The sequence below is a fragment of the Amblyomma mixtum genome, chromosome 1, assembly GCF_055824585.1.
Source record: "Amblyomma mixtum isolate Tamu chromosome 1, ASM5582458v1, whole genome shotgun sequence".
In the NCBI taxonomy this organism is placed as follows: Eukaryota; Metazoa; Arthropoda; class Arachnida; order Ixodida; family Ixodidae; genus Amblyomma; species Amblyomma mixtum.
This window is the reverse complement of record NC_143012.1, coordinates 309,984,521-310,004,534: the sequence shown is the minus strand read 5'-3', so window position 1 is coordinate 310,004,534 and position 20,014 is coordinate 309,984,521. Positions and strand designations below refer to the sequence as shown.

Sequence of the window (20,014 nt, the reverse complement as noted above, 5' to 3'; positions counted from 1 at the left end):
AAGCGGCCGCATCTGAGATTGCCTTATCGATGTCTAGACTGTTCCCTCACCCTGATATCTATTGCCTCTTCCTCCCGGCCACCCCATTCTCTCTTTACTTATACGAAGCTCCACTCGAACTCCCACTGCACTTCGTTTGGCGGCGACCCAAACACCTTTGCAAACTTTGAACCGAACTGAGTTTCGTGCGCTGATATCCGCTGCAAATGCTGACGTGCTGTGCTGAGTTCACACATGTTTTCCTCACAAAGGAAGCAAAAAATTAAAAAAAAAACAAATTATTGGCTAAACTGGGCTTAGCTCGCTAGAAAAGCTTAGCTAAAAGATACAGCGAGAGCCATCACTGGTCGCATATCTCACGCGAAGCCGGCAGCTGCTTTGCGCTGACTCTTCCTACACTCGCACGGCTGCACGGCCTTCCTAGTATTAACCTCGTCCGAGATTTCAATTCAAGGTCCGTCCTTGTCGCTGGCGCTGCTCTGCGCGACCCTCGTCACCCGCGGTACCTCGGTGGTAGCGACGCTCTTCGCGATTCTCCCTTATTTCTTACATTCTGATTTTTCTGCTTTCCCGATTCAGTTCTCTTTTTTACTGCGTTAACAGTAAATTCCTGTTTCCATGAAGAAGCCGGGGTTTGTGTGCGTGCATGAGTGTGTGCGTGCGTGTTTCCCTCACCACAGCCAAATTCTATAGCCAACCTTCGCTCTGGTACTGTTTAAGCTTGCTGCTATGCAACAGGGAAAACTACTAGGATCTCCAATTTTCAGTGTTAAAGGGTCCCTTAAAGGGTGTTGAAGGTTGCCTATAATACGCCTGCATTATGTAGAGTACATGCCACCGAGTGTTCATGCCGCGTACTGGACCTCAAAAGCGAACTGATTATTTACAATATAATTTTAAAACTTCGCCCTTCCGCGCCCCGCGGCGACCTGCAGTGCGGAGCTTTCGCCCGAATCCGCGCGCAATGCATCATGCCGCGCCATTTACGTCACCAGCGAAGGGCTGCCATTGGTTGGCCATGACGCCTCTTTCTGACGTCACGCAGCTCCCATGGCCGCAAGCTCCGCCCCCCCCCCCCCCCCCCCCCCCTCCTCCCGCTCGCGCCGGCAGGCGGCAGAGGGACCGAATGGGTGGGATGGGCGGAGGCACCGACATGTCAGCGTGCAAAAAGTGATGAGAGAGAGAAAGAAAGGCTGGAAGACGCGTAATATCAAATTTTGACGGGAGATAACTGAGCTTGCACAGAACGCATTAAGAAAATTCTTGCTGGAGGCTGTTTGTGAAGCGGCGTCCTTTAACATCCTAGGCATACCACAACTTTATTGGAAGCCCCTTCAGAGCCCCTTTAAAGCGCTTGTTTTTCATTTCTCTGCATTTCTCTTCATTTCTCGAGCCCAGATTACTTCCAGGTTATTTTTTAGTTCCTATAGAATTTTAGGTGCAAGCTATGATTTGTTTCCTTCGAATTCCGTTACGCTAAAGCTTTTTTTTGGGAATAACGCACCAACAGCTCAGAAAGCCAGGATGGCTTATAATCAGGATCGACTGCGTGCTCATTGCTTTTACCTATGGTGATTCTAGTTCACTATACTTTTACCATCGCGTCCGTCGTCCAATGCTGGCGTTTTCATCGTCGTCTCAAATAACCGCACTATATTCCAGAAATGCAAAATCCTCTTAGAAAATGCTAGTGGTGACAGACTGCCGTGCTCACGGCGCTGGTGGCGCCTAGACACGGCAGGCCTACTGGAAAAGCTCCGAATTAGCCTCTTTTCTGCCGATCGGTGGACCGAGTTTATTTTCACGACATTTAAATAATTTTATTTCGAGGCAATAAAGCATATATTACATGGGTAAATGTAACTTTTTGAGCACGAGGCTCTAAAATGGCAGCTGTAAATTTTAAAACCCCAAGTGATTAAAGGAACACAGTGCAGTGCGTTCGTAAGTACACGCATGAAAATCCGGGGTGCGAAATATAACTATTAAAAAAAAGATATGCAACGGAAGAGAAATAAATGCACATAACAGCTAGTAAATTGGAACAAGTAGAGATGGAAAGCAGTGTTATGCGCCTGAGGATGCGAAAATAAACTGTTTTAATAATTTCGGCAACCACACAGTGGATTCCTGATTTCTGTAATGCATTCAAGTTACTCCAAGTGGAGATGAAAAAAAAAAAGACAAGCAATGGTATGTTAGTTGTTATTCGTCCCCGCTCTCGGCTGCAAGACTGCGCGAAAACTCGACAAAAACAACACCTGTTTGTAATACATGGCAGGAACCTGGTCGACTGCGCCCACAATTATTGCGGCCTTGAAAGAGTTCATTTATGGAATCGAGCTCATTTAATGTTGCTTCTTTCTTCAAGGAGGGAAATCACGGCACGGTGCCGTCGATTTCGGGCTTGTCGACGAACTCGACGAAGCAGTTGACGGATCCCTCTGAGCACGGCGCCTGCTCCAACTCGATGACTTGGAGGACGTTGTCAGTCTTGAAGAGCACCGACGGCACGTACAGCGTCTTCTGCGGACCCATGGGTGTCCAGTAGCGGCCCAGGTTGAAGCCATTCAGAATGATTGCGCCCTATGTAATGAAACAGAGTAAATAAAAATAAAAGAAGAAGAAATGAGAAGTTATATTCGCAAACACGGAGGCCCATGCTAAATGCTACTGAGAAAACACCAAATTTGAAAGCATATTGGCTTAAAGTGAATTGATAGTAATACCTGTAATAAGGGAGTAATTATTGACTGGCATCCACCCAAGCGCTGCCTTACTGCTACAGAGAAAAGCTATACAGTTTTCTTAGGAATTCGTAGTTAAAGAAAAATTCGTCCTGGTCCGGCGTTCTAACCCTGACTTGACACATTTGTATCCTTGAATATTGTGGAATTGTCAAAAAGTTAAGCAGCTGTCACGGCCATTTGCCAATATGCCTTGATCTTTGCTCTCGATCTGCTACTGGAATACCCGGAGCTATGTATTTCCTGAATATATGGCTCTAGAAATAGGAGGAAAGGTTGTTTCGGAAGTTTCCCGAATCTGCCGCTGGAATTCTGCATTGTACCATTTTCTGGTGTTCTTTAATTTCAACCGTACCTTCAACACACGGATGCCTTTTGCATTTCGTCACTTTAAATAAGGTCACCAAAGTCGAGAATGAGACGGACAATCTCATTCCCATTATTTAAAAGTCGTGGCCACCGCGGTGGATTCTAACCTTCTTCCAGTGGTCAAGCCTGATGAACGTGTCCAGGGGTGGATCCTGAGAAAGCGGAAACCTGGCCTCGTAGACTGCCAGTCCTGGCGTGGAGGCGCCGCATATAGAGGGTACACCATCGCGGACAGGCTGGCCCGATTCGCCCATGTGTTCTCGTTCGTCGATTCGAGTCATGTTCCAGTGGGTGAGCGTTTTTCCGGACAGGGTCACGTCTGAGATGATGCCCTGTAATGGCATCAAAGAGACGCTTTCACTTGGAGTATTCCAGGACATAACTATACGGCTGAAATACAGATACGCAGACCACCAATCTGCAGTTTATATATGAAGTTTTATGTGCACAAGAAAACTGAAAAGAAGATGGCCACATAGTTAGGAGCATACGTTATCCATGTTATACAGATGAACTTAGAAGAAGAGGCAGAAGTAGAGAACAAAGAAAGAGAAGATAGCATCGATAGAATACATGAACATCAGTGGGCAAACGGTGGGAATGTGATTTTGGAACAGGTGCATGTTTCGAAACTTTTAACAAGAACGCGCACAGTGGCGAAATGTGCGATAACACGCGCATGAGCGCAATAAACAGTAGGGGGCAAGTGTCCTCTGTTTGGCTGTTCCGTGAAACTGACCCAACCCCTGTTTCTATTAACACATTATCATCTTTTTCTTTGTTTTTTTTTCCAAGAATGCTGCCATCAAGTTATTAATTAAAGGCCACATATTAGCGCGATACCAGCGACATCTGCTCGTATTATTTGGCTTATCACCTCACATTTTTCTTTGCTACAAGAAAGAAGGCGGTATCAATTTGCCTTCTGTAATTTCTTCTCAGCGGCGTGCAGGATAAACAGAGCAAAGGACGATAACGGACTCAAAAGCAAGTGGGGTTGGGTCCGTTATCCAGAACAGCCTACCAGAGGACACTTACCCAGGACTGTTCACTTCTATCTTAGGCAACATGGATATCCACACATTTAACAAATGAAGGGTAAGGAATGGGGATTGAGCTGTGCGCCTGTATTTTTCTTCTAATTTTCCGCCAGTACAACGCGTAGTGTTTTTTATGTACACTGCGAAGGGCTTCAATGATACACGACGAAAGCACGTGACTAACGCGCAGCTCGCACCAGGAATAGTGTACCTGAGGACGGTACAATTCACGTTTCCAGGTGCAAGAGAGACAGCTCACCTTGGGGTCGGTTAGGTTTCCGTAGTTGACCCTTCCCTGGTTTTCCACCACCACCGTGAGCCTTTGGCCTTTTGTCACTGGGACCATAATTTTATACACGTTGTCCATGCGCGAAATAATGCCTTGGTAAACCTGCACATCAAGCGGAACGAAAATATGTTCCATAGCTTTTCAGTCTAAACAACTTACACGAAATACTGGTGAAGTCACTGGTCCCTTGCAATTCATCCATCGCGCCTCATTGCAAACTACTTTTTGTATCTTCCTCTGCAGTGCGCTCTTGGACGCATTTTCCACTTCTTTTCTACAATTAATTGAGAGCGGCGCTATTCACCTGTAACTATCATGATAGGCGACCTAACTATAGCAGGACGATAAAATTCTGCAAAGTGAAAAATAGGCTCTTATTAAATTTGTCATCACCATTAACACCATCGCTATAACTAGCATCGCCACTCAAAGTACACACCACAAAAAATAAATAAGTAAACAAAGAAGATACAATACGCCTTGGTTCGCCGCTGTGCACATGAGTGAACTCACAGAGGAGTCAACTGATGAGCTAGTTGGTTTTAGCCATTATATACATCTCATTTAGCGCAAAACACACACACCAGACAAAAAGAAAAGCATTCACAAGACGAAGCACGGGCGCTTCGTCTTATGTGTTCTTTTCTTTTTGTCTGGTGTGTGCTTTGCACTAAATGAGAACTCACGTCGTCCACGTAGACGTATCCTCGGTCTCGAAGCCCAGGCACGCTGAGCACAGCCGGATTCCTGGGCAGGAACGACACCCACGTGTCGTACACAACCAGGGCTTGGCTCTGAAAGTGAGATATTACGTAATAGCGAGTCACTAATACTTGCGCGAAAATAAAGAAAAGAACACAAAGCAGGATGCATTTGATCTTGCACTTCCGGAGGGAAGTCGGGCCATCGATGCAAATAATAGGCGATACAAGCACAATAGTAGCAGAAGAAAACTGTTCAGATCCATAGGTATAGTGGTGGAGAAACAATGCATCACTTAAAAGTTCTCTCAAAATTTAAAATGTGACTGAATTGAAGATGACTAATTGGAAACACTTGGAACTTTGCGCCTATGTTTCAACTTAAAAGCTCTAAAGACAGTAGTGAGAGGCTTTGCTTTGTTTCTTTGGTCTTGATGTTTGAAACAGAGGACGTGTAATTAGACGAAGATATGCGAAGAGATTTGGTAGCTGTTTACTACCAGCAGATAAATCTACAGAACGACAAAACGTTTTTATAAAGTGGCGCCATTTATCGACTTGGAGGCTTCGATACCAAACAAAATTTGAATAAGGCGTGCCTTAGATTTTTACTATTTACACTGATGGCTTGATTGCACAGTTCTATTTTGAGCGTGTGTGTGTGTGTGTGTGTGTGTGTGTGTGTGTGTGTGTGTGTGTGTGTGTGTGTGTGTGTGTGTGTGTGTCCTTTTGTGTGGTTGCTGCCTTGTTGAGAGGGTGCAGGCCCTTGCAAATATGTTTTTTTGCGTAGCTTTTACCCACAGCGCATATGGCGCATATGACAATAAAATAATAACATTAAAATAATAAGACTAGACGAGCTGAGTGACCTAGTAGCGCGTGAATGTTAAACCAGAAGTTACTTCCAGAAAGTTACCTAATCACATTTAAGCTACCTACCGCGAATGAAAGCATATAGCGATGAAGTGTATAGCTGTTGAATTCTTCACGGTTATTCAGAGTACCTGTTGTGATTATCCTTGTGCCATTTATTCACCTTGTGCACATGGAGTGTATGCAGTGGTGCTCGCGTTCAGCCCGCTTCTTCCAATACTGTGCACGTATAAAAATCACAACTTAGTGGTACAATGTCCATGCATGCATCCTCTCTGCTCTAAGACAAGCCGCGCGTTCCTTGAATCTGAAATGGGAGGAGCATGGGTCTTACCTGCCTGATTTGCTCAAACGACAGTGGTCGCACCGACGCTACCGTGCCGGCCGAGTAGAGGTTCCTAATATCAGTCAAGTTGTACAACTAAAGAGAACGAGAAAACAAGGAGATAAGGCTTGGTGGAAGATATGAACAATAATGTTTTATGAAGCACACAATTTATTCGTTTTTGTGATGACAAGGAAATGGAAACGCGGAACAAATGTTACGAAAAATGCAGAATGTTTTGTCACTAAAGAAAAGAAGGATGAACAAAATTTAGGGGAGATCGATTGGATTGATGCGGAGGAAATGAGATAGCGTTTTTCGTTCACTCGCCAGACTATTCCAATTCTGATTCTATTCCATTTAGGATGCTATTAGAATTTTGAGTCTACGTCTGTCGACTCTTCAATCTACTCCAATTCTGATTACATTCCAGTTCCGACTACGCAACTGCGCAAAATGTGTCACATTGTTAGATCGCGGCGAGTCCTCATACATACCATCACCGTCGCAGTGGCGCAGTAGTTACCCAAGTAGCGCGGGTAATTGGACCAATATTGGAAATGTATTGGCAAAGCCCGGTCCTACAAAGGATCGGAGTGAAACCATCCATTTGCAATACTGGGCCGATTGATTATCTGTGCTGATTGGGTAAGCGATGCGTCCCTACACTGGCACGTATTTGCTGAAAGCATGTTTAGGGGGACTAGACGGACGGACGGACGGACACACGCCGGCTTTCAGCGCTTATCAGAGCACGTTGCACGCCTGTCGGCTTATTGCATAAGGCAACGCTTTCGAGGATTTGTTCGACATTACCACGTGAAAGGGTGTGTGCTTTGTATGCACACATTGCACTCAGCGTGACGTCTAATGTAGGTTCCGCGGCGCCTTCCACCCTGAACGGTGGCACCATTACCAGGTTGACAAACCGCATGGAAAAAGTGCAGCTTTCGTGTTATTTCCTAAAAAAGACATGATGCGGCACCATTAGGAATCATAGGGAAGGGCTGGCTACAGAAAAGAGCAATCTGAAATCAATCGTGGCCATGGATTTAGTTACACAAAAACGGAGTTATACTCTGTGTGTCACTCCACTCTCGCAGGGTCTTTTTCGTATCGTTTTTTTTTTTAGCTCCGTAAAACTCACCAGTTTCAGTGGGATCTTTCCAAGCGCCATCTTCTCCTTGGGTTCCGGTACAGGAATGGACGGCACGGGCATGTACTGCGCGTGCGGATGTGGTCACGTGCTGGGATTCACCGGTTTTAAACCTACTGTTCCAAATACTGGCATCGTTTTATTTGTTAAAGAACTCGCTGAAACAAGAGGCGTACAAGGTGTTTGAGCCAAGGCTAAAAAAAGTGACGCCCTGCAGACGCATGCAGCCAATGGAATATTGTTTGCCATCTTGTGGCACAGCAGCTCAGAGCATTTCTTAAATCCTGTTTAATTTGCGAATTAGCTCATGCTAACTGCACAGAATTCGTCATTTTAATTTGAGGCCCGAGCACGTTTCGGTAAAGGGACTAGGAAATTATATTTACCGAGGTTAAACAAAGCGGACGTTCGATAGGTATTCCGTCACTCGTCACCCCACCGCGAGTACTTTTGAGCTAGCTTCAGTAACATCGAAGATATCGGCGATTAAAAATAACATTCCCCCTCTCCCCCCTCAACTCGTACTCTCCGGCGCACCAGAAAAAATAAAGAAAACAGGTTGATACTGCGCCCCGAAAACATCACGCGTCGCCACCCGGTTTGTTTATTTCTGGTGGCGGCCCCCGCTTACCCGCCCGTCAGCGCAAACGCTTGCGTACGTTTCATCGCTGCCATTGCGGGATGCCGAAGCATAGTGAACTCGGATCTCAAGGTGGGATTTCTACAAGTGACCGCCGCGATAAGCCTCGATCCCTACAAGTATGCTGTGCGCAGAAACCATCTCCTGAACGCCGGCACGGACAGCAACGACTCGTCGCCCGGCACTCGGACCCACAGACAGCGGCGCAGTAGCGTCGGACCCCTCCTTTTATTTCCGACCGCGCCCGACGGCCGCGGAGACGACTGCAGGGCTACGGGAGATGAGCTGCCGTAGCAGAGCAGACGACTGTCCCACTACCGGAAATGTGCTTCAGGGTGGTTGCCGCAGAACTGGTGTAGCGAGGGCAAAGAAAAGGAACGAAGAGACAGGCGTGGCCGAACCTGCAGGTGCCTTGAAGTATGAGCAAACTAGCTCAGCTATCCACCCTTTAACCGGAAGTGTAGCCGTGACGTCAAGTTAGCAGCGAATGGCAGCGCGTGCTCTCTGTCGCTCACCATGACATCGCAATAATCGTTACGTATACCGTTTAGAAGAATAGTTCCAAAAACAAAACCGTAATTACGCGCACATCAACCGGCCCGCGCATTAAAAAAAAAGCAACAACACGGTTTTAAAGAATAATTATCACCTGTGCCATTCCGAGGACTCAAACATAGCGTGACTGCTCAAAGCATTCCTTCCACACAATGAACACGTTTATCACTAATTTTGAGTCCATTTCATTGTCCCTTTAAGTTGTAGAGGGTGCTCAATATGTCCTCCGTTTCACACGAATGTGGCACACCACTTTTTTTGGCGCCTTGGCATAAGATACCTGGGAAGCCCTGTATATGCACGTATGGATAGGGCAAAGCAAGCCGGCTTTTCAGGCTATATTTTCTTCTTTCTCGTACAAAACTATGCGTGTGCATGAGCATAAAGATGAACCTCCTACTACAAACGTAAGCAGAAAGGCCCGTGCTTGGCCTTCTTCTTGTTTTACACTTCTTTTTACCGCCTCTGCTTATGGTGCGAAAGTTTCGACATTTCGATGGCGCATTCTCAAATATCATGAGAGACTACATATATGGCTATGGCTGTACTTTTAAAAGTCTGTGCATAGCACGGCCATGGAAAGAAGTATTAGGCAACTGAACAAGGCATTGTTTATTCAGAGACTCTGACCACTGTGGTTTGCATATAGCATCCAGAGTCAAGTAAAACAAAGCATTTAATTAAATGCATTACATCGAAGGTAGGTCGGTTGTGCTTCCACACCACCTTTGCTCCTGCTGTGCTGTGCTTTGTTATTTTACGGTGCGACTTCCTACGCTGCTGTGTCACCACTTAAGAGGCATTTTGGTTGGAAATTATTTCCCCAGTTCTTCATTTCTTTTTGTCTTCTCTGCTAGCTATATGGTTCACGCTATCTACTACAACAACATTTAACTATACAACTGAACTAAAGGTTATTCGAACATCATCCTGTTTAAATCTTCGTTGGTAACGAAATTAAGCCCAGCTCTTTCAGCGCTAGTCGTATGTATGGTTTCAGCCGCGAGCGCAATGGTCATACCTTGGAGATGACGTTTCGGATGGCGACAAACTTGTCTGTCGGGTCACCGGCTTCCGTCATCGGCGCATCGTAGTCGTAGCTTGTTGGCATTGTCCGGAACCCTTTTGTGTTATTATGAGCTGTGTTCGTAGCAAGGAGGGAATAAATTGGGATGTCTTGTTGTAACGGCAATTAAATAAAGCAGAACGAAGGCAGTTGCAAAAACACAGGAAAACTCGAGAAAGGCCTTGAGACCTATCCGATAGACCTTTCCAGCGGGTATACGCACATGTGGAAACAACGGCTTTTAGACTGTTGCGAGCAGTGGCAGACAGCTTGTGCCGCCTCTTCCACCTTGCTTGCGTCAAGTGCACTCAGCAGTTCATCTAGCAGTATGGTGACTCCTTGGAAGCGCTTATTGCAAAGGCCTATACTGACCCTACGCAACAAAAGCAGCGACCGCAATCCGATGCACATCCTCTCAGCATTGTGGTTGGCCGGGGAAACAACCATTATGGTAACGCTTCTTGACAGCATGCCGTCAATATGCGGATCACATGCAGGGCGTACTAATCTGGGCGCAACCAAATTTTGAGATGACGTGATTCTAACCAGAGCCACCATAGACGCTACAGACAACATTTCTGCAACGTGTTAAATTAACATCAAATTGCTCCGAAGTACAAAAATATTCTTTAAACAGATTTAAATGCTTGTTGAAGCATTGAATCCATGATTTCGAGGCGCATTTTATGGAAGCTTTCTTGAAGGAGCCATGAAGGCGTCGTACAGGGTTAGCCCAATCTTCTATTTGCGCTTTACCCCTCGATCATAATGAAATGGCATCAGTTTCCTTGATTTTTTTTATATAGTGCTGAGAATGAATAAAAATGAAGGTCACTGACCCTACTCGAACGATGAATTCCCTGTGTCTATGTGCTGCTATGCATGAGCGTAGCCTTGTCGGTCCCGCAGATAGTAATCGGGGCATGATTCATGAGACATTGCTGGCTACGCGCTCCGCTACCTCGTGGGAGTGCTGCACATAGCTATCGGAAGGCATTAACAACGGGCAGTGTTCGTTGTGCATTTTAAGGGGATCATCTCGATTATCCAAGGAGTGGCCCTGGGTCCTTGTCAGCAAAGAAATTAAAGCCTGACTTGGAAGATACCTCTCGCTTAATTCATGGCACATTGTGCTTAGGAATGGATGGGGTGTAATCGTATGGAGTGGAATTATTATTCATGAGATGCTTTCAGCTATCATTCTACACAAACTCAGGCAGGCATCGCCAGGAAACCGCGGCAAACCTATAGCTGTGCAGAAAGCCGTACCTGTCTGAAAAATTCTGAAATAATTTCTGTGAATGGCACCCAGCAGAAAAAAAGTTATGGGACGATCAGACACCTGATGGGACAATTCTGCGAAACCAATCAGATTTTCTCTCGATGACTACTTTGGTGCTTTTGCATCCAGCTGAGGCTTCACACACGCCACGGAATTTTCCTGGACGATGAAGTTGGGCTGAGGTGGGTCGAGGGTGGCGGTGGGCAGCCCTCTGGCTAGGGGGGTGGGGGGGGGGGGGACGTGGCTGGAGGGTCGTGCTTGTGGAGGACAGCTGGCTTTCCTACTGCTGCTGGCATTACTGTCAATAATTCAGCGATTGCTTCCCTCATCCCGACCTCAGACTGGCAGAAGCGAGATGCTTCTACTACTACACCGTACCGTACTGTAGTCCCAGCGGAATTTGTAGCTCGACAAACAAAAGTGGGCGAAGGCGGGAGCGCGTTCAGCAGCTAGAACCGGCATGCAGCTAGCATCGCCTGTGAGCCTTCCTAGAACGTGCCGCACCTTTCACGCAGTGCTTTCACCTACTATCGACAACAAGACAAACTGCAAATTTTAAGAACTGGCCATTCGATAGATCGCGCGGCCATCACGAAAGTGCACAGGTAGATAGAGGGCTTGTAGCATCTTACCGCCTGACTTGTAGCCAAACGAAGTTCCACCGTGAAACATGAACCTAAAATCAATCAATCAATCAATCAATCAATCAATCAATCAATCAATCAATCAATCAATCAATCAATCAATCAATCAATCAATCAATCAATCAATCAATCAATCAAGCAATCAATCAATCAATCAATCAATCAATCAATCAATCAATCAATCAATCAATCAATCAATCAATCAATCAATCAATCAATCAATCAATCAATCAATCAATCAATCAATCAAACAGTCAATCAATCAATCAATCATATGGGCACTCACAGACTGACAGAGGCGTTCATGCTCAGCATCTTGTCCAGACGACGCGCCACTTTGCTGGTGCTTTCAGTTTCGTGGCGCTCCGCCCAAAGGTCAAACCATCCCGGGTAGAACTCCGCATTCATAAGCGGGCCCCGTTCCTGGTGCCGTCGCTGGGCCTTAAAAGACTCCTCGACGTCTTCGTCTGCGACATTTTAGAAGCAAACGCGATGGAAGAAGACACTATGGAAAATCAGGGACCACTCCTTCCATGCACATGGTGTGCTTCCGGCGCCTCACTACCTTTTCTTTCTCAGGCACACCCTTGGTGTCGCTTCAGTTTTCTTCTTATCAATTTTTAAGCCTACTGCTGTACTTCGCCTAAGTTCGCGGTCATTTCTATCAATTGCTGTTACTCAGCCCTCGAGCTGCTTAGTGGGAAGAAAAATGCCACAGTCGTTATTACCGAGATTTGAAAACTTGCAACCATGCACAGTGAATACCAGCCGAAAGATTATAATGTGCCCGTGAGGACAACTGGCCTGACGAGTGTTTTCTCACCATTTTTTTACGGAAGGAAATGATAGCAGTGCCGCTTTTGCTGAAAATTTTAGCATTTTATTTTATTTACTGCGTAAAAAGCAGTCGAGAACGGCTTTTAAACTCAGGTATATGAAATGTTGGTTTTTATTTGGCAATATCCCGGTCTGTCTATAGTGATCGAAAAAGGCCGGTTCGGGAAGGTTTACGGACGGCCAATGGTCGCTATAGAAAAACTTGTTATTCCGCCAGAACCGTTTGCGTTGCAAGCCTTTAGAACAATCCAGCAATACTGTCCAATAATTGCCGCCACTTCTATCGCAAGCCAAAGTTTATCACTCAGAGATGAGTTCCTACGATCGTCGCCGAGTTTTTAGCGGTTGCTAGCGAAGGCAGCAACTTCCCACATGCCTTCCTTCCCACGTACCTCTGCCAAAATCGATGGTCGCGTAGGCACCTTCTACTTTGCCGCACTTGAGAAAACGATCCTCGGCGCCGTCAATAGTGTAGAGAATGACGTCATTGCCCAGGTGACGCCGAACCAAGTCCCTCAGCCACGTCGTGTACACGAAGTCGCACGCGTGGTAGCTGCCGTACTCGTTCTCGATCTGCAGGAAATTAACAAAAGGTAAGGCCATTCAGAGTTCCACGTCAGTCAGCCTTCTTCAGGTAAACGTCAGGGTTGTTTAATCCTAGAAGTAACGCAACCCCTAAACAAAATCGGCACGTGTGCTGCGTGTCGTGTCCTGAAGGTCATCGATACAGGCGCCACCTTTGAACAGTGAATTCAGCCATAAGTAACGCCAAGCAGTTCTTTCTCCATCATGTCCGTGTTTTGGGCGGTCCTGTTCATCTAGCTCATCTAGATGTCGCTAGTGGCGTGAGATTCAGCTAGCATCCGAGCTTTGAGCTTGTCAGGGCGCCCGATTTTGATACAGAGACCGCACGGGAAGCTTCGTAACGGGTATGATCTAAGCGCTGTGGCGTTGCCTCGAGAGTAAGTGAACTAATTAGCAATATCTCTGCGTTTTGTAAGTTTTTGAAAGACAGTGCACGCGCTCTCACCTGAACGGCGACAATGGGCCCTCCGTTGATGTAGAGGAGTGGGCGCAATAGTGGAAGAAGGTTCGAAAAGTACTTCTCCACGTATTCCACGTACGCTGAAGAGAGCGAGAACAGAAAAGGAAAATACTAAAGAGCGCTGCAAATCTTAACAAGAACAGAGCTGATCTGGGAGAACGCAGATTTGAACTCGCAATTGCCTATGTGAGGGCGGCATATATTAAGGACGGCGTTTACCTGGATCCCTGGTCCTCAGTCCAATGGAAGCATTTCTTGAGAGTAGCCAGTATGGAAGCCCACCCTGATACGGATCAAGAAACATGGGGGAGGGTACATATGTATTCAAAAAGAAAATCAAGCAATACAAACACTAAACTAACAGGCACAAAAACATAACAGCCTGTAAACACTTCTGCTGCTTTTATTTAGAAATAAACTACTCCTTTGAATCACCTCCCCTCATGAAGACATTTGTGCGAATACGCGCATTAATGCGATTGTGTTGGAGATCCTGCAAACCTTTATGCGCCCCACTCTGCTGGCATCATATCTGAATCACACATCTTTCGCAGAATCCAGACAAACACGCTCATCACACCTACTCGTGCCTATTTATTTGTACCGCCTCCGCTCACAACGGTGGAGGCCAGGATCGAACCTGAGGCAAATAAGCTGCAAAAATTCGTTAAGACCGCTAACGTATAGAAATGGGAAAACATTACTGTCCCTGAATGCGTTTAAGCCGCACCCCCTCCCCCACCCCTCTACACACACACGAGGGAGCTTGGAAGAAACCCGACCGACTCTCTCCCCTCCCCCCCCCCCCCCATCCCCCTCCCATCTCGCCCTCTGGCTACGCCGCTTTTTTCTTTTTTTCCGTTTTCGAGGTGTAACGGAGGCTAGTCCACGCACCATGTCTCTTTCGGCGCAGATGTAGGGACCAGGCCTGAGGAGGACCAGAAACCCGTGCTTCTGGGCCAGTTCGAAGAAGCGGACGATGTCCTGCTCTCCTTGAAAGGAAAACTGGCCCTCTTCGGGTTCGTGGCTGCTCCATTCGATGTAGCTGCGTTTTGCACAATATCCGCGGTCACCACGCAGCCCCACGCAGCCCCATGCAACCCCATTGAGCGAAAATGCGTCATCGGTCATAACATTCACTCATAGGCTGGAGAGCCGTGGCATCACCAGACTGGAGCAATCTCATTGACTGGAAGGAAGTGACGTCACGAGACTGGAGCACTCCCAATGGCTGGCGTGAAATGACGTCACTTCTGGTAAAGGCATCAACAGCTGCTAATGCTATCGCATTGACTGCCAACACATAACAGTATTAGGTATCCCTATGAATTTTTGTTGCCGTCCTTGCACGTCCAGCATCGTTTGAAAACGCACTCTCATCGAAGTACTCCTTTGGTGCCTGTTCCAGAGGTGATCCCGTTTCTGTTGTCACAGCAGAACAAAATAAATAAAAAAAACACCAAGTTTCCTAAACACTGCGCCCTGCTGAGTGCTTCACACGTGAGAAGTGAACGAAAAACATAAGAAGAAAGGAAAATAGTGACCGGTACTGGCGCGCGTGTGTGAGAGTGATATAGAAAGCAACTATATATCGACAGCTGAGACCACGTGATTCGACGAGAGTAATGGAGGAAATAGGCTCACGTCTGTATCGCGTTGAGGCCGGCGGCTCTCATGGTTGCCAGCCTATCATCCCACTGCTGGCTGAGAATCCTGAAGTAGTCGATGGATCCGGCCACGATCTGTATAGGCTCGCCATCCTTCAGGAACCGGTTGTTGTCGTAGTCGATCACGAACGACCTTGACTTTTTGGCGCAACAAGCAGTGAAATGAAAGAGAAATACCATGCTAAGAAGAGGTGAAGGTAAAGGAGAGCAATACACACTATACAACATTCGTGCAATGGCGGAAGCTTGAGAGAGCAGTCAGACTTCATAAACTTAACAAATTTATTCAGCAGAACAAGAAGTTCAAAAGCATCTGCTATTGCCGATATTTCGTGTACTAATGTAATGGGGGGGGGGGGGGGGGACTAGAAAGAAAATTGCTTTCATATTCTTCGTTGTATTCGTGAGTGCACTAGTGATGACAATTATTTATGCGCAATGCCTGCTATGTGTTCAGGCGGATAGTCGAAATTATTCTTCTTGCCCGGTTGCCTATTACAGCGTAAATTTCTATGAAGACGAAATTCTAGAGGCCCGTGTACTGTGCGATGTCAGTGCACGTTAAAAAACCCCAGGTGGTAGAAATTGCCGGAGCCTTTCATTACGGCGTCCCTCGTAGCCTGGGTCGCCTTGGGACCTTAAACCCCCTAAAAAATAAACCAGAAGGTATATTGAGGAATGGGAAATGCAATCGAAGGGCTGTCGGTGGTTAGACGAAATTCTCCTGAATAACATGGCTGAGGCTGGCACAAAGGAGGGGTAATCGGGAGTGATTTGTGAGGCCAATGTGTCCTATACTGGGCTCACATGTGCTTGATATTGATGCCTAACATTGCTTGGTTCGAAACGATATACAATGGCATAACAGGTGCCAAAATCGTACACCCGGGAACGATTACATTTTCTTTACGTCATCAAAACTTCAAACGAAACTGGCTCGTGCGTCCGGAGTAAAGCGTTTCAAGCGTTTCTGTTCTCGCTTGCGTGGGCCTTTTTTTTTCATCATTTGTTTTAATGCCTTGGCATTAGAAGCGCCACGGCGAATAAAAAAGTGAATAAAAAGGAAGATATGACTTGAAATTGATAATGACTGTTATGTATTGTATAGGTATATAATATGTAAGCCAACATGAAGAGAAGGCAAGAAGTATAAGAGAAGCAATTAAATGCAAGGAAAAGAACTAACGATAACGCATTTTCATCGCGTGATGATAATTCAGCACCCCCGTAGTTTTGTAGAGATCCGTCTAACTTTTACATCTTTTTCACTATATGTATGAAGGCACGCAGTCACACAATAATACCTGTAGCTGCAGGTTTCTGCTTCACCCGTTTGCACGTCTTCTTATTTTTTTTTGTTTAAGCCAGCTGAAGTATAACATCATATTTTGTTAAGGTGTTTGCTGTTATTATTAATATTATTTCGTTCATTTAGCACGAACGCTGTCCCTTTTTAGAGCCTTTGGCACTAAGGGTACAGCAATGAACAGATAACCAATCTCTGCTCTTTGCACGTGTTCAGCTCTACGCAAGCGTCCTCTTACATACTATCTCTCAAGACGGAATTAGATCTGGCCATATCGCTGTCTTCAGAGAGATGAAGTCGACCCGTTCTAAGCTTTCTGAAAGTGATAAAAACCTCTGATTAGATTAGAAAGAAACCTAGCAAATGTGGAAGACGGCTGCCGGAAAATGGGAAAAGGCGCGAGAAGACACTTTCAGAGGATAGTGCGAGACAAGCTTCGATCTAGGCGGTCAGATTGTGTGGCTGTGAAGAACCCTGCGCGGCAGCCTTGCTTTTTTGGCGCCGAGGATACTGCACGGGAGACGTTGTCCGAGTCGAGAAAATTAGTGACTGAGTTCTGAATCAGAATGCTTGACATTGCACTTCGACTAGGAAACACTGAACTTGCTCACAGGATCGAATTTTTTCTAGTGAAATGACAACAGCCCAGTAATAAGGCAGTTCACGAACTTAAAAACTGTAGAAAGCCATTTATCTGTTTTTTGATTCACCCGCGGACGACTACCTATAGTCGTCAAAACCCAACCTAACCCTTCTAAGTTACTCCGTGTGCTAAGTCGTTCGTGTAACTCAATTTCCGTGCTCGACACCTCTCGAGTAATTTCAAGCCTCCTCGCTGGCAGAAGCCCAGCTTATAAATATATTCCGTTCCTGTGCGCAAATATAAAAAAAAATTCTACAAAATATAGGTTCTTTATTCAATCTTGATAGATAGGCACAGAGAAGCTGTATCCTACCACTTCTCAGCTGTCGAGCTGAAACTGGAAGCTATCGAAAAGCGGGAAATTAGATTAACGACGGGTGGAACATTAGCATGCATTAGAGAACAGGCTCCAATCGATGATATCAGCGTAGAAATCAAGAGCAGGAACGCAGGCGAGGGCGGTAGAGGGCCCGTTGGGGAGGTTAGATTATCAAAGGTACGGGAGCGGCTGTCTGTAGGCTGTGCAAATCAGGACTAATTCTAGACCAGTGGGAGGTGCTCGTCCTTTTGCTCTAGAAATTTGGCAAATGTATACCAACTAGCCTGAAAGAATGTTCTCACTAACTTCGTCACTTTGCGATTCACATCGCAATAATTCGACAGCTTATCAAATACACTACAAGACGCTCCAACAGCGCTGTCCCACAGGCTAAGTAAGGAACCGCTTTTCCCTCGCTGGTGTGGTTTCGAGTGCCTGCTAAATGAATGCCTTAAGTTGACAATTGTCGAGGTTGCTTCATAAAGTTCCAAGTTCTAGGACTCAACAACGCACGTAGCAATACAGTCTGTGCTCAGCACAAATTGCCAAATACTCACAGTCACGCTTGTAGCGACCGTCACTGGAGCCAGCAAGGTCAACGCAAGTAGAGTAGAAATGGCAAGAGACTCCATCCCAGAGCAAAACGAGCCTTCGTGCGCTCCTTTTTCCGCAGGGTATGGTCGAAAAAGAGAAAGCGGCCGCTTCTCAGATTGTTTTGTCGACGCCTCGCAGTGCCGCTCGCTCTTACAGCTATTCCCTCCTTCTCCAACATATTTTCCTTCTCTCTCAAAGGGAGCTGTACTTTAACTTCGTTTCTTATTCTTTTCGCAACAGCCCGAGGCCCTCTGCAGATTCACGGATCGGGTGACAGTGTTGAATGTTGCTAGGCATCGCAAGCACTGGCGCGATAAGCATAGATCTCGCGTTTCTTTCCTGGAAAAGTAAATAAAATAAAAACACAATCTTTAGCATTCTTTCCAGGATGCGGCTGCCGGCAGAAAGGCACCTGAGAAAGGCAGCGTGCACGCGTTTCAAATCGCTGTGTCGTTAACTGCGCATAAAACCCGAGCTAAGAATTTCGGGAGTGAGTTTGGTGCAGTTAAAGAGGAAACTTAAACTAGGAGTGTGCGAATATTCGAAAAGTTAGAATGTGAATCGAATATTACACTCTTATCTTTAGTATTCAATTAGAAAGCTCAATGCAAAATGTATTTCGAATATTCGGGAAAGCATGAGTATTCGTGACAAATCGAATAGACAGCAGTGCTTTCACAAGCATGAACATTCGTGTTCGCAGCCTCGGCTTAATGAACTTTATCGACAACATCGGCTCCGCGCATAACCCAGGGACCGGGAGGGTAGGCCGATTTTTTTCAGGGCACGATCCGTTTTTTTAATATTTTGTAAACATAATGATGGTGCTCTAACCAATGCTTTTTTTCCCAGATTGCATCAGGGTCTCTTGCAATCGAGACAATATAGCTAGTTATTCTGTTCTCGTAACAGGTATTTTTCCTTTACCTGCGATTTTACTGATCCAGACCATGCCGTTCGAGGTAAAGCTTACGAAAACATTCTTAAACAGAGTTCAGGGGTGAACGATATAAAATCAAAATATTGTTTTGAATAAATGCATTTCCACTTTACTATTCGTTATTCTTTTCAATATTCAAAGCTAACTATTCGTATTCTGTCACAACTCGAAAATGTTCCATTTGCGCACACATACTTAATAGCGATCACAAAGAGCATCTGGTCGTAAAACATTTGCTATAGCCTTCGTGAGCGTCAAACTGTCATGAAAAACGAATGCTTTTATGTGGACGGCCAATGCAGGTAATCTGCGGCCAAACTTGAGAAAAATTGGTGTTTTTCGTGTATTTGGTATTTTACGCTGCGCATATAAATGCAGCTCATGTCCGAAAATTATTTTTACATTGCTGTACAACGTCTTGCCAACTTTACAAAATTGTTTAATGGGCCCGAAAAGAAAAGATGTTTATGCAAAAAATTCGCGAAATTGTGACATTTTTTGGATATTGAAACAATTGTACAAATGAACACAAAACGAATTTTCATCTTTGGTTTATACTGCAGTATGAAGGAACATGTGGAGTTCAAGGAAAAAGAGTGATTGCATTTGTGGGCTAAATATGTGTTTTTTAAAAGTACTTTTTCGCATGCCTATACCCGCACGAATCCTCACTTTAAGAGCTGCTGAATCAGGCTCCACCCGCAATTACCACAATCTTTTTTGCAGAAATCGGAGGTGGTCGAACGCCACACTTGGGACGTTTGAGACGGAATGACCAAGACACAAAGCCTATAACAGAAAACTAAGAGGGAATGAGACAATATAAATTTCGACATCAAGCAAAAATTAATACAGTGGTAGCTGCACACAAGAGCAACAGGTATTTATTAGATAGTCTCCAGGGTATTTGTCCCATATACTTTTTAGTCTTGGTGTAGTTCCACTGCTTGTTTAACCTGTCAGGCACAAGTTAGCT

At 45.6% G+C, this 20,014-nt stretch overlaps 1 protein-coding gene across 1 annotated transcript; it reads right to left on the bottom strand.

Moving 5' to 3' along the window:
* Nucleotides 1-2,379: 2,379 nt before the first annotated feature.
* LOC149372396 (beta-galactosidase-like) lies at nt 2,380-18,136 on the bottom strand. Its single transcript, XM_089586276.1, has 16 exons — nt 18,068-18,136; nt 15,214-15,374; nt 14,464-14,614; nt 13,789-13,852; nt 13,555-13,649; nt 12,917-13,097; nt 12,253-12,261; nt 11,974-12,154; nt 11,676-11,719; nt 9,717-9,835; nt 7,492-7,566; nt 6,354-6,440; nt 5,132-5,239; nt 4,416-4,547; nt 3,224-3,448; nt 2,380-2,586 (listed from the first exon to the last, which is right to left on the bottom strand). Exons 1-16 carry the CDS (start codon nt 18,134-18,136, stop codon nt 2,380-2,382), a joined length of 1,908 nt encoding a protein of 635 aa, XP_089442402.1.
* Nucleotides 18,137-20,014: the final 1,878 nt, after the last annotated feature.

Bases quoted from the DNA above. Each gene is read 5' to 3' on its own strand.
- LOC149372396 (XM_089586276.1), bottom strand. From the start codon at position 18,136: ATGGAGTCTCTTGCCATTTCTACTCTACTTGCGTTGACCTTGCTGGCT. The intron at 7,567-9,716 runs GTATGACCATTG...CCGCACGCGCAG, and splicing joins TCCGAAACGTCATCTCCAAG to TACATGCCCGTGCCGTCCAT. The intron at 5,240-6,353 runs GTAAGACCCATG...TCTCACTTTCAG, and splicing joins CGTTTGAGCAAATCAGGCAG to AGCCAAGCCCTGGTTGTGTA.